This window comes from Gasterosteus aculeatus, chromosome 13 (genome assembly GCF_964276395.1).
Source record: "Gasterosteus aculeatus chromosome 13, fGasAcu3.hap1.1, whole genome shotgun sequence".
Classification (NCBI taxonomy): domain Eukaryota; kingdom Metazoa; phylum Chordata; class Actinopteri; order Perciformes; family Gasterosteidae; genus Gasterosteus; species Gasterosteus aculeatus.
In genome coordinates, this window is record NC_135701.1 from 20,975,774 (window position 1) to 20,990,511 (window position 14,738).

Genomic DNA, 14,738 nt, shown 5'->3' on the forward strand with positions numbered 1-14,738 from the left:
AAGTCCTGCATCTCACAGGTTTCCACAGCTGCGTAATGCAGATGTTTCCTGACCTATGCTTGTCTAATAAAGCCTTTCACTTGTGACAAATACAAGCTATGTCATCCTGCATGCACTAACGTGTTTTTTTCAATTAGCGAATGATCATTTTGATGCTAATTTCTTCTACCGTGTTCATCTGTTAATTGCCTCCTAACTCAGGCGGGGGAGACGGATGAGGGAGCATTTGACCCTGATTGCTAGTGTGACATTAATCAAACAGCAGGAGGTGGAGGAGATACCACGAGATCTCCGGGGTCCGATGGAGTCTGTTTCTCAGAAACCAAGCACACATTTCTAGAGAGGTAGACGGGGCGAGGTGTCGGGGATGGACTAATCGAATAATACATGGTTGGATACTACATTTATCCCGCATATTAAAAACGAAATGAAACTGGCAACCCATTCTTGGGTTGGACATCCCGTTACTATTTTATTGCGATGCTTGCACGACGGCGCTCCTCTCCTGTGTCCCGGTTTCCGGTGTTGATCAAATGTCATGGCTCATATCAATCGGTGGTCAAGTATGGAAGGTAACGTTGTGTGAGCGAAGGCCTCCAGGGAGTCATTCGTCTTCTCCGTAACGAGCACAGACGCGTCTCAGCTTCCCGAGCAGCTCGCTGGGGGAAATTGCACGAGCAGGTGTCCGGTTTGTTATTCTGTCGGCTTGACGGCTCCTGAAAACATTTTTCAATCTTTTGTACATCTCTGAAAAGATCCGGATTTTCTTTGGTTCTTCATGACATTTCATGTAGTTGAATGTACATTTAAAAACCCATTTGCACAGACTGCATCTTGGGTTTTGCTTTTATTTGGATATTGTTGCATTCACTGCCGGGGATATGCAATGGCTTCCGTGGACTTACGCAGCGTTGCTTTTGCTGCAGGCGGTGAGAACAAGTCAACATCCATTTTTTAAGGGGCTTCACAGGCACACGGTGTGCGAGTATCCTCACTTTAACCACGTTTCTGATCAAACTAGAGATATCCAATTTTTTATCTGAATTACCTGAAAACCCCTTTTCCCCGATTGTATTAAAAATACAATCAGTTCATTTGAAATGAAGGGAAATCATTGGAGATTAACGACGACGTAAAAGAATCACGTAATCATCTCCGAAATGCATCACGGGAAATATTCACAAGATAATTCCTCTCTGCCGGCCAATGAACCATCAGACATGTATGATGGATCCTCGTGCTCAAGAAGCATGTCACGTAACACGCGTGATTACTGAGCAGGTCCTTTCTTAAATGGCTGCAGGGATTTGCTCCCACAGGAGCGCTAATGAGGTTCAGCACTGATAATAAGTGAGGTTGGATGAAGTTGACTTCAGACGGGCTTATTTTAAGAAGATGTGTTTCACCTCATTTAAGGATTTCTCGTCCCTGTTTGTGCCAAAGATGCACTTTCGAACTCGATAATCTCGACCTTCTCGTAGCTGTTCGGCTGTCCGGTGTTGTGGAATTTGACGGACATTGAAACTCAAACACCGGTGACCTTTGACCCCGTGTGTCTTTGCAATCTATTGCCCGGAGGTCAGCTGGTTTGACGACATGGCCTCGACTGTGGGAATCAGGGTCGTGGGTAAATAACGCTCAACGCCTTTGCTTAATTTCTCAGTTTAAACAGTTTTTGGAGAAACGGAGATTCCGCCGTCGTCCCTGCAAGTAAAACAGCCGTGAGCATTTTCTGTTTTCCTATCAAACAAATTTCTGTGATATGAGCTGCCAGAGAAAGCAAACGGGGAGCGAGAGGATTACACAGCCTAAAGGTGCTTATAGTCATACGGCACGTTGTTTCTTTACCGAGCTCTGCTGCATCAACAGCGTGATTATAGGGGGGGGATTTTATATTAAAGAACTCAAGATAAGGAATAGATCATAAAACCTGTCAGAAGGCACTCTTTTTGTTAACATTCTGCTATTTTCTAAAAGGTTTCTATAGCAATAAAACTCCAATAAGTGTTGATCCCAGACGGGAAAAGCTGTGAGGTTTAAAGTTGGCCTGTTAGTTGTAGCTGTTTGAGTCGACAGGTTTCTGATACGGTCTATAAGTATATCTGTATAAAGTGGATGAGATGGTCTACACGAAGCACGTGGAAGTACTGACAACATCAAATAACATAAAATTCACCGTGCACTTCACGCTCCACACGAACCGTCGACAGTGTTGCACGTCTTGCATATTTCACGGACTGGCGATGCTCAGACAGACGCTCGATGTTCCTGATTCATATTTCACGGTGGAGTTAATGAAGTCGTTGAGCCAAACGTGAGCCACGGATATATGAACACGTTACGTCCTCCCTACAGGTCAGCGCGGGATTAGTTTCACTGTTGTGTGGCCAGCCAGTTTCAGCTGTAGTTTGAGGAGATTCAAAGCTCTGCTCCTGGGACACAGGGGGCGGGGCCACCAAGAAGGAGGCGGGGCTGCGGCAGAAGAGGCGGAGCTCCTTGTCCATCCACGGCAGATTATCTTTTACGTTGCGTCTTAAGTCTTCTTCTCTTTGATTTCCAACTGGATTTTTTGGTATTTATACACAAAGGACGGCAGATATCTGATACCTCCAGAAGGTGTGAGTTGCGCGTGTAAATATGCATGGATTTATGGACTGAAGTGCTAAAAAAGAGAATATATGCAATTCAATAAAAACAGGGAAAACACTTTCTGCTCATAATAATAATAATGACATAAATATAGATAATAGATAAGACACAAAAGTGTGCTCGCATTAATACAACTGACTTCTCATAAAGATCATGTGATAATGATGCTTGCGGCCGGTTGTCCGCTCAACAAAGGAAATTGTCGTCTGCATCAATGTCAAGAGCCAAGACTCGCTCCAACTGGAGAGCTGCTCACGGACACAAAACGAGTTTTCTGGAGCCAAAATGACTTGTGTGGAATCACAAAGTTCCTTCTCCGAAGACAAATTTCAAGTTCCATCAATCTGTTTTCCTCTGGTTGCTCACTGGTGCTCAACCCGACGCAGTAGACTGCGACTGTTGCCATCCACCTGCAGACTATGGCAATAATAATATTACGTGGCATGAAAAACAAGCAAACAATTTTATTTTATAGCTATATGGTAGCGGGCTCTTAAAAAAAGAAAAACACAAAACTGAACAAAACACCTTCCACAAGCAATGTCATGACATCCATCCAATGAGGGGAGGCCGCTGTGTGTGTGCAGCTACATTTTAAGCCCCCCCTCACCTTTTCGCTGTCCAATCAAATGCAAAATATTTCATTTGAATCCCTCTCAGTTTTAATAACCATGAAGTTATTACCTTATATACCTTTTTGCGTCAAATTGTATACATGCGTCAAAGTGTCACAATTCCCAAGAGTCAAGAACCATGCATTATTTTGAATGCATTAAACACCTAAATAATTAACATTTTTGGTTAGTAAACTAATCAAATGATAACGGTTTTAGCTCTGCTATAACTGAGAGGTTTAATATGCAGCCTGTGTGTGTGTGTGTGTGTGTGTGTGTGTGAGGCTTCCAGCCGCAGTGACTGTCTGGACTCCTCAGTGCGCCAGAGATCCGCTCTGCTGGTGTCTGGCCTGCCGCCCAGGTGAGGGATTCACCCTCCGCACCACCTGGATATTAGGTTCCATTTTCACGTGGTGGTGGAAATAGAGTCGGGAACGAGTAGAGAACTCTGCGGTGATCTGTGTTTGTCACGCGGAGAAAGCAGAGGCGTGGAGGAATTTGGTGATCCGCCTGGAATGAAAAAAAAAAAAAACGTTTTAGGGACGGCAGAGAAAAAAAAAAAAAAAAGGAATAAAAAAAAGCGAACGCTCCGGAGCGTTTAGTCCTGCAGGAGAGCGAGTAGCACACTCAAGATCCGTGAGTGTAAATGCTGGCAAGAGACAGGCTGGAGGAGGACGTTGGTGGAGCCTGATGGTGCTGAAGTGTCTCTTTCACCGGGACAGCCGGCTGCAGCACGAGCCTCAGCACCGATATTAGTGCCGATCAATGCGGAGCCTCCCCGTGTGACACGCGTGGGCCCTCCAGCATGCCTGGCACGCGTCATGGGCCGAGGTTGGGTCGGGTAATCACTCCACCTGACGTAGTCCGGTTCCACTCGAAGTCGGTGACCGCGGCAGAGCGAACCTCTCTCTCTCTCGTTCCCTCTTCCCTCTGCTCCTCGCTTCAGATGCAGGTGCGTCACCGAGAGGACTGGCGGGGTCGTTGCTCCTCTCGGCGGCGAGCGGCTCCCCTTTGATTTTCTTTGAGAAGCCTCACAAAAGGCTCCCAGAGGTCTGCGTGGAGCCGTCGCTCCGTGATATGGAACTCGTCAAGACGAAAGATGAATCAAAGTGCTTCAGTCAACTCGGGTGGAGGTGAACTCGGTTTCCCCCCTCCTGCTCGTCATCTTCAGTTAATTATCCATTGTCTGCGTTTTCTTTCCTTTCCAAAACTGCGTTTTGAAAAAAAAAAAAAAAAAGGATAATTCTGTTTGTCTCCCTCGGTAGTTCTAGAATTTGACCCCGCTTGACTCTTCTACAGCTGGAAACTTTTGAGAGAAACCCACATGTGTTCTTTGCTTCTCCCCCCCCCTTTGAAGAAGGCCGCGCTTGGATAACCACGGTATCTTCTGACGCGCGGCGTGGGCTGTGATTGACAGCCCGCGGGGTGTGAGAGGTGGCCGCTAACGAGGGGCGAGTTCGTTCCCGTCGAGCTCATCGCAGCGAAAGAAACGCGCCGTGAAAAGGATATTTGAATACATTGAACAGACAAACAATTTGCCCTAATTGCCGAGAAAACACTACGAGATACCCGAGCTCCTCTGACGCAGCCGCTGCTGCGTTTACATGAAGAAGTTCCTCTCGAGTTTAATTACATTTCTTACAATCTGAAACCTCTTGACTTGAGGAAATGTTCACATTCAAAAACTTCACGTAAGCCGTTCTTTTTTGCTTCAGCGAATCCCAAACCAACCTGTGAATGTTTGCAGCGGATTCGCCCTCACATCCCGCCCAAAAGTCCGCCGCAAAGCCGCTCATGAGCCGCGCCCCCGATGGACGGGCCCCGCCCACTCCGGCCCCGCCCACTTCCTCCGCCCACCAGCGCGCGCGCGTTCACAGTAAACCGATGCAACAACTTCTCCTTTTTAAGATCGCGGGGGTGACTGAACGCGCCGTCGGTGTCGTGAGTCGAGCGTGACCACAGCGGCGGCTCCCACATTTCATCTCCACTCCCCTTCTCACCATCATGGACGGCGGCGTCTGCGTGGGAAGCGGCGCGGGCCTCTTCCAGGCTTTTGTGCCGAGGGAACCGATGAATGAAAACGCTCCAAATCCTCTGGCTCATTCCGAAATATTTCTTCAGTTGTTTACACCCTCCACCCCCCCTCCACCCCCCACTACTTTATCAGTTGCGTCGGGCGAGGAGAGCGTGGAAGCAGCTTATCGCTCCCATCTTTTAAACGACCACATTGGCTCGTCTGTTCTTCTGCAGAGAGGGAGTGGGAGAGAGGGGGAGAGGGGGAGAGAAAACGGATGCAGGTCACCAAAACATATTGAACTCTGTGAGAGGAAACACAGTGAGCACTTTATCCAGGGAGGCGGTTCGCGCCCCGCCATGAATGAAGCCTAAGTCCCGCAGCATGTTGTAACCGACCGACCCCAACAAGGGCCGCCGTTGTCTGCCTCGATGCCCCCCCGCCGCCCCCCCCACTGCCCCCCCCAGTGACTTTGACTCACACACAAACGCACTCCACAGCCGCCTGATAAGCACGGCGGCAACACAGAGACTTTTCATGTTGTAAACGGGGAGCAGGTTGAGGTGGGACGCAAAGCGAAGCCGCCCGCGTGCATCACGCTGATCATCAACACGCCTCGGATCATACATGACCTGTAATACATGTGTACACTTGATTACCGCATTTTCCGCACTCCAAGGCGCCCTTAAAAAGGCTTTAATTTCCTCAAAAAACGACCCTGCGGCTTATAATCCGGAGCCCTTTATGTATGTGGATCGCTTGGTTACTCGGTTGATCCGTACTGGTCGTACACGGCGCTCAAGGCGCTCTGCCAAACACGCCAAAGCTCGGTCTACGACGGCGAGATGCTGAGCGGGCGCTCAAGCGCGTGAGATACGGAGCTGCTTTCAGGGCGCGTCGGAGAAACGAAGCTGTCGTTCTCGCCGAGCACTTCATGAGATTAAAGAGCGAGACACGGCGCCCTTTTCTCTACAGGAGCTGAACCATCTTAACGGGGAACATAAGTTATTCTAAAAGCAGCCGAAGATTTGAAGGCGTGGATGGCGAGGGGGGCGGCGGGAGCGGACGCACCTCGCAGCACCGATCGGACCCCGAAAGCACCGTATGTATGAAAAATGTTCTAAAATAGGTAATTTATTGAAGGTGCGTCTTATAATCCGGTGCGGTTCAGATAGGGTATGACGATGTTAGCGTAGCTTAGCATAAAGACAGAAGACACGTTGGTCATCGTGTTGGTCGAAGGCTTGTGAAATAAAACGCTGGTGTTCCTCGGTGCCAGAGAAGAGGAACATTCTGTTCCCCACACCCAGACACGAGGCCGGAGCTCTCAATCAGCTTCTCTCCCGGGGGAAGCGCCAGGCGATCTTCACCTCGAAAAAAATATGGCAAAACAAAAAAATGAAATAGTCTGAGAAACCCGCCGCTGTTCCAAACAATCACAGCCTTTCAAAATGAAAAACCCCCTTTTCTCCCCACTGAGACGCGTGATTCTTCTTCTAGTTCTTTGAGTCAAAGTCAAAGTGTGTCATTGTTGGCCTCAAATAAGCACTCGAATCCCTTAAACTGACACTTTATTGGGACATATTTCAGGAAACGGCAAGAGTCATCTTGACCTTTTGGGCTCCTTTTTAGTTGGCAACGTCAAACTGGATTTTATTTCATGTTCGGGGATTCGGTAAACACATAAAAGAAGGTCAATCGCGTGTTAATCATGTACTGTAAACATTGCAGGGGATTGAAACCTCAAATAACAATCCTTTAATGTCAAAGGTCAACCGGAAGGCAAAGCGCCCTCTGGTTGTCGACTTCGACATGTTGAAACAATACCGACGCTGTAAAGCTGCAACCGCTTATTGAAATGTGTGATATTTCCCTTTGGTAAAATCTCATCCCCCCCCCACATGAAACCTTCCAACGCCGCCGCCGCCCCCGCGAGTCTAATTTCCAGCTCCGCGCGAGATGAATCTCAGAGAAGCCGGCGCGGCGGCGAATGCTCAAGCACCACTTTGGTCTTTTCCCCTCCAGCGTGTATTAGATGTCAAATGCCTTTTTTTTTACCAGTTAACTCCTGTGGATGCGTTCACGCTGAACGTTTCCACCTTCAACGCTGCACCAATTCAAAGGTTTTGTTGCAGCAGGATAATAGAGACAAACATGGAAGTCTTACTTCTCTGGGGCGGAGCAGGTTTTTCACCCTCCACCAGGCTGTTAAAGGGCCGAATGCACCAACGCAGCGCTTTGTGAAACCCGCGTGGCGTCTCGCTCCGGCCTCGGGCCGGCCCCTTTGCCCCCGCTGCTGATTATCCCGCCGCGGCGCCACGGCCATAAAATCCAGTTTAATTACCCGGGTTTTATGTGCCTGAGAAACACAAAAGAACTCCCTGACGGGGGCGAGAGGGAGATCGACGGCGCCGTATCGGCACTGGAAGCACCGCGGCGGGAATGAGAGACGTCCGAGCAGGGGGGGGGGGTCATTTTGTTTTCTGGTCAACGCGCAGGAGGAGTTAGTGGACTCGTTAACAGGCCGGCCGCCCCCCCCCCCCCCCCCCCGCCGGCAGCCTCCAACAGCAGGAAAATGGCAAACATCGCTCACAGCGGCTCACGAGATGTCAAGCGGGAAAGATTTGTGGCAGCAATGGCTAAATTAGACCATTTGGTGTTTCTCAAAGGAGAAATATGCCAAGAAAAGAAAACCCGACGAATGACCGGCGGCCCGAAGCCGAACCGCCGGGGTCACTGGGTCTTACTTCGCCGCGGCTCGGCTTAATAAAGAGTTCTTTGAAGTTGACTGATGAAGATGTGAAATGACCTCCTTACTGGGATTCTAGGTGCACCAGCTGGGACCAGCATGCACCTGGTCACCTGATTCCTTCCCTATCGACCTCCTTTGATTCTCTCCCCCACCCGCCGTCCTGCCGTTGGTTTGATGACAAAAGGGGAAAGCCGGCGTGAGACGCCTATTTTAGCTCCCACCTGCTCGTGACTCCTGATGAAATTTGGCATTTTGCATCTTGTCGGCGCGCCTTCTGTCCCGTTCGAAGCGGGAGGGGAGGGCTAGCATGTTACCTCGTTGCTCGAGAGGTTTGTAAAACTGAGCAGCTACATCTTTTGTCCAACCTAACATCTGCATTTCATTGAGACGGGACTATTTCATCTGATACGAGGCAACTGACATGCAGCTCATGGAGGAGTTTTCCTTTCGGGGGCCACATTAGATGCTTGTTTCCGTATCCTTTCATGCGGGGGAGGTACAGTATCTGGGCCAATCCCGCCGATAAAAGGAATACAGCCCATATTTTAATGCTTTCTGTCGCTGTAAACCACTGAATACTAGTTGGGCATTTTTCCAGTAATGAACCTATTCTTCCCTCTAGGACGTTTCAACATTTGAAATGAAAAATGTCTCGTCCTCGTGAGGCAAAAGTCCCGTGTGGATCTGAACAAACAAACGGTTGATTTGGGCTCTGCGTCCCTTCTGTGGACATCAACGGCGTCACAGCAGAGGCAGTAGATTTCCACTCCGTTCGAGGGGGGGGGGGGGGGTGAGGGGGGCAAGGGGGGGCTCAAGTCCCCGCCCCCTCGGGCCCTTTATAGCCTGCGGCCTCGGTGCCACCTTGTAGTGCTCGGTGCCATGCGTGGGCAGACGCCCCCCCCCCCCACCTCCTGGGCTGCACGGTGGGGCTCCCTTGGTGCTGGTGGAGGACGGACGCAGCGAGAGGGGGGGGGGGGGGGGGGGGGTCTGGCCCCTGCCTGAAGCACACTAGCGGTCTTAAGGAGCGCCGCTGAGGGGACGTCCTGTTGCGTTTGAAGTAGGTGCCTTTTAGAAGGCCTGTTTACTCGGGTGGGGGGGAGGTGGGGGGGGTGAGGTGGGGGTGTCGGGCTGGACATGAATGCCTGTGTCACCGCGGGGGCGACGGAGGAGAGGAATGCGCTCCACAATCCCGACAGTGTGGGAGTCGGGCCACAGCTGAGGTGCTATTTATTCGTGCCCCCCCCCCTCAATCAGCGGCCTGTCTGCGGCTCCGAGCATCCCTGCAAAAAAGAAAAAATGGCCTCCGCTTTTATTTATGACTTGGGTATTTTTTCCAGCGCATCCCGACGGGGAGGAAACGTGCGATCAGTCGTTCCTCCTCCAGACGCCTGCAGGTCTCCACCTTCGGCCCACTCGATGCTCAGAGTGGCCCCCCCCCCGTTTGATCCTAACTGGTTGGAGCACGAGGGAAGGTTACCGCTTGACCTCCCCCCCTCCCCCCCCCCCACACCCTTCTCCCCACTCCCCCTTCCCCACATCCATCCATGGCAGGACGGGAGCCCCTCGGAGCATCTTTACCTCGCGAGCTGCTTGTGATTCCACGCGCACGTTGTTCGCGGCGCCGCTGGAGCCTGAACTCATTTCTTCCGGTTCGGCGTCTCTCGAATGAAGGATCGGTCTATTTTCGGCACCACGGTGTGCTTCTGATTTAACTTAACTGAGGGATGACGGCGGCTTCGTTAGCGGGATGAGATTTTTAGACCAAGTGTCCTTGTTTGACGCGTTACAGATTCAAACCACGTAGACGCAAAGTCGATTTTTTTAAATGCAGCGATTAAGGCGGCCTCTGGTGATTCACTCAGGAGGTCCTGTGCGTGCGTAGGGTTATTTCCATAATTTCGTGCAGACACGACATATTGTGCACGTTTTGTGCCGTCACAGGGAGCGTTTCTCTGGTGCTACTGAACATCGTCTCTCAGTTACATGCAGATGAAAGACGGGGCTCGCTTATGAAACGCATACAAATGCAAAATGCTTCAATTTCAAGGGTATGAATTGAATAATATAAGTTTGAATGACCATACTGGTGGTTTTGTGCAACTCTGGCTCAATGAAAATACTGCAGCAAAATAGGAAATCTATCATCAACCATTGATTTGTCATCCAACTTGTTGGATTTGTTTTTTGGTCAATAATTGAGTCGATTAAATGTCATAAAGTAGTGGAAATAAATGGCCTTCACCGTTTTCCAAAGCCCCAAATGTCAGCCTCAGAAGTTTAGAAATATAACGATATGCGACGGCGAAATGCAGCAAATCCATTTCTCATTGTTGTTATTTCTGCGAAGGCTTGAGTGGTTTGTTTCGCTGTCATCGAAAATATATAAATATATAAAAAATAAAACTTTTGGCAGTTTCCGACAAGCTCTGCAACTACGAGACTCTCATTCATATGGATTCAGCGTCCTGACGGCTCCACTGTCTCAGAGGATCAGCAGCCTCTCCTCCCGTTGTCTCACATTGTCACGCTGTCGCCCCGTACAGAGCTGCACGTACCCGCCGCCCTGGACTCTGTGGCCCGGCGGGTCAACGAGACCGCCCGCCGCCGCCGCCGCCGAGACGCCGGAGAGGACGACTACAACATCGAAATCCTGCTGGGGGTCGACGACTCGGTGGTTCGCTTTCACGGAAAGGAGCACGTGCAGAACTACCTCCTCACGCTCATGAACATCGTGAGTCGCACACTTTCTCTTCTGTACTGAATCTGTCTTGATATCGATGTGAGAAGCTGTGTGGATGAGATGCTCTCCTCCGTCCTGTTGATCACATGGAGTGTGAAGGAGCTTTACGTGGTTGGAAGACCAGAAAAATATACATATATATATATGTATATGCCGGGTGATGCCGACCTTTCCGCTGGCGGCAAACTCTGGTCCAGAAAACTAAAGGTTTCTTCTCCTCAACCAAGAGCCTCAACTCGTCCGTCCTCCGGAGAGACACCGTAACTGATCGTGACATTTAATGAGCTGCACGGCGCTAATGAGTGCGTTTGTTGTGTGTGTGTAGCTCCCACGGACACACTGTGTGTTGACATGGTTAGTCGGTCGCCGTTGTGGTAAATGAGATGAGAAGGGGTTCCCTCGACTTTGTCTTTAACGAGTCTTTATGACACGTCAGATCCGAGCTGCCAGCCGCCAGGCTTCAGTTCTCCCTCTCGGGGTGTCAAAGGTCAACATCATCTCTGGTGCAAGCCGCTGCACAAGGAATCGCTCCAATCCGAGGTTACGTGAGGTCCAATCAACTGCGACCGCCTCGGGCCTGTTGGAGAAGGCGAGCAACTTCGCCCTTCGCCAAACTGAGGAAGACAAAGACGCAGTATGTGTTCATGTACGAGTTTCATTGGTTGAGATCATCAAAGTCAAAATAGCAGAAGCTGCACATATCACATTACTTTTAGTTTCATTAATACTTACATGCATAAAGCGTGACCTTTGTGGACCTCTGTTGGTGACACGCCGGTACTGCAGCAACATTTACATTGACCTGTATGACCGCTTGGGTTGTTTTTGAAATGCACTTTGGGTGCTGCTGCGTTCTACTGCGTCGGATGGTGCGATCCAAGCACAGAACAACACAAGAGGTCAACGCAGGCTTCACCAGCCTCCACCAGCCTCCACCCTCTCCATCAAACGTCGGAACCCGGGGGCGGAGATTCCTTCGGCCACAGCGGCGTCACAGAGGTCCGAAGGCGTCTGTTTGTTGATGGGACCTGGCTCCCAGTCGGCGTTCCTGGCTCCCAGTCGGCGTTCCCGCCTCGTCCCAACGGCGCCGGATGGGTTCTGGCTTTGGACTCTGTCCAGGCCTCTGTAGTCCTTCAACGCAGACCCGAGAACGCATTTCTTCATGTGTTCTCACACGCAGGCGTCGGCGGGTCCGAGCGCCAAAAGGCCGTCGACCACAAAGCTGGAAGCTCACTTCTGTCTGAAATATAATCGAATGCCGCGCGTCAATATTTCCCTTAAGCGGAAAAACGCCGCCGCCATGTCAAGCCGAAAGTAGAGCGGGACGTCTTCTATTGTCTCCACAGCTTTAGAGGAGGACGACGATCCATTGACACCAGCTTTTGGTAAAAGTCATTTTAATGCAAAAATGTGGAGGTTTTATATTACATTTAACTCAATAATGTCTGGACGACATTTAAAGTCTTCACTCTGTACTTTGGATCCACTGACGAGCAATTGAGTCACTTCGGCATCGGCGGCGTTCGGCCTTCTTCTTTTTCAAAACAAAGCACCGAAGTGGCGAGCGATGGAATCTGTGGACGCCTCCGAGGAGTCCCAACGCGGTAATCTGAGGACAATTGAGCACGTGGTCACACGCTGCTGGAGTATGTTTCCCCCCAACGCCCCCCAACGCCCCCCCTCTGTGGAAACACGGAAACATCGCGTAATGAGGCGGATGAACTCAGTGAGGAATCATCGGCCCAAAGAAGATGAATCCCACTGCGACGCCGCTCTGCTCTGCATGAACGCTGTTGGGGGGGCTTGTGATTGGTGCTCAATGTGCGGCCGACACGCGCACACACGCTGGGCCCGTTAAAGGTCAGCTGTCAATAAATCCATGTTTTTTGAATGTCTGCAGAGCCACAAAATGGGATAATCAGTCGGCCTGAAAAAATGAAATTTGCCTCATTTCCGTAAGCCGTTCACTCCGTTTCCATGGCTACCGAGGGTTTTCTGACCCCCGCCAGGACTTATTTCCTGCCGTGGTCAGAGTTGCACGACAACCTGCAGTCTGTGTTCCCGTTTTGCTCCGAAGGAAAAATAGAAAGTAGCAACAACAGTAACGGTTCTACGTAGCGCCGCGGTTCTCGATTTGTCGTCCCGACAGGAAACAACAACAACAACAACATCTTTCACTGCTTCAATATTCCCCATGACCTCATCAATGACCGCCGTCAGTCATCGTTACTACTTTAAATAACGACTCTTCATACGTCGTTCTGATTGGACTATTATAAGAATTATTATCTGTTGTTTGAATATGAATTTCACAGCAGCCAGAGGACCATTTTCTGCAATAATATCAGTCTCAACTCAATAAGATTCTTGTTTTGTGTTAAATATTTAATTTCTTTAGTAAGTAGCCGTGTAATAAGTGACATGACGGGTCATAATCGCTAACGTATAAAACTATTACCAAGATGTAGTCATTATAAACGCATCGGATCTGAGAATACGTTACTGGAGCTTCAGGCGGCGACGCTTCCATTCATGTTTCACCACGACGACCTCGTTCATCAGCTGCCTCCAGTTGGCTCCAACGTCCAATCACATCCAAGCACACGCAACCCCTGCTTACCGGCGTCCCCGATCCTCCTCGTTCTCTACATACGATACGTGACAGTGTAACTGCCGTCTCTGCTCCAATTTCATAACGAGATTAAGTGGAAAATGAAAGACGATTAGGATCTGCGTCCTCGATGGAGACGGGCGCACGTTGAGTCATTTAAACATTTAACACGTAGCGGAGACCCGCGGAGGGGGCGGGACGGAGGGGGGGGTTAATCCATGAGGCTGATTAAGGATTCCAGCGCAGTCGAAATTCCTCCTCCTCCTCGTGACCGTTTGTCTGAGCTTTTACGTGACCTGTGAATTTAAACTGTGTTTATTCATTGAAATATCAAAGCGTTGATTAGCGCTGCGTTCTTGGGCTGTTTTACAGAAAACTTTGAGGCTTCAGAGGGGAAATGTTTCATGACTTATGACCTTAACATATGCATATGAAAACAAGCGCTCCCTTCATTCAAAACGTATTTACTCGGTTCCTTCTGCCGGCGTAAACTCCTCCTCGCCGCGTTCGCCGCCTCCTTCAGGACGCCACAAATTAGCGGTTGCACAGGCCTCTGATTACAGTCCTTCATGGAGTGATTTGCAAAGGATGTTGGTGTTTTTTCTTCCTCACTTCCTCTGATGAGTAAAGATGTAGGAGCATGTAATTATTAAGACGGTGGGGGGGGGGGGGGGGGGGGGGGGGCGGGTGCGTCAGTGGTGCGGAAGCCTAAAAATAAACGTTATTTGTGTGAGCCGCTGACCTTTGAGCGACCTCTGATCTGCTCCCCCCCCCCACCCAGGTGAACGAGATCTACCACGACGAGTCGCTGGGCGTCCACATCAACGTGGTGCTGGTGAGGATGATCATGCTGGGCTACGCCAAGGTGAGCTTCACCCTCCACCTGAAGGAATGTGAGGGGGGGGGGGGGGGGTGCTGGAACATTTATTTTGACCTTGGTGGAGAAAAAAGAAAGAAAAGGAAGCAAGACGCAAGACCAACGATGTCATGTGACGTTCACAATAATGAAAAACAGACACATTCCGCATATTCACAATATTTATCAACACCTTTTCTATTAAGAACTGTCACGGTTTGGGTTCACGTCCTGTCTTATTTTGTAGTTTTTCTGCCACTCGTGTCCCCGGGTGACTTCACTTCCTGCCTTGTCCTGTCATCCCCTGTGATTGTCTGATTGTTTCCACCTGTGTCCAATCACTGGAGAATCCAGGATGATACACAATGACGCGACCTGTGACACAAGAGACACACGGCTTAAATACACAAGGGAGGTTGCAGGTGATTGGACACAAGGCAGGTAGTGAAGTCACCCGGGGACACGAGTGGCAGAAAACTACAAAATTAGACAGGACGTGAAC

General features: G+C 50.0%; 1 protein-coding gene and 1 long non-coding RNA gene across 12 annotated transcripts in view; one reads left to right on the forward strand and one right to left on the reverse strand.

The window, feature by feature from the left end:
* Positions 1 to 14,738, forward strand: part of adamts3 (ADAM metallopeptidase with thrombospondin type 1 motif, 3) — a 61,745-nt gene that overhangs the window by 16,963 nt on the left and 30,044 nt on the right. For all 11 annotated transcript variants that reach the window (XM_040196055.2, XM_040196056.2, XM_040196058.2 and 8 more), the window contains exons 5-6: positions 10,573 to 10,760; positions 14,162 to 14,245. In XM_040196055.2, the coding sequence (XP_040051989.2) occupies positions 10,573 to 10,760; positions 14,162 to 14,245 (272 nt within the window). The remainder of the gene's footprint in view (positions 1 to 10,572; positions 10,761 to 14,161; positions 14,246 to 14,738) is intronic.
* LOC144386233 (uncharacterized) lies at positions 2,666 to 5,665 on the reverse strand. Its single transcript, XR_013451927.1, has 2 exons — positions 4,995 to 5,665; positions 2,666 to 4,449 (listed from the first exon to the last, which is right to left on the reverse strand). It is a non-coding gene; the product is annotated as an uncharacterized LOC144386233 (long non-coding RNA).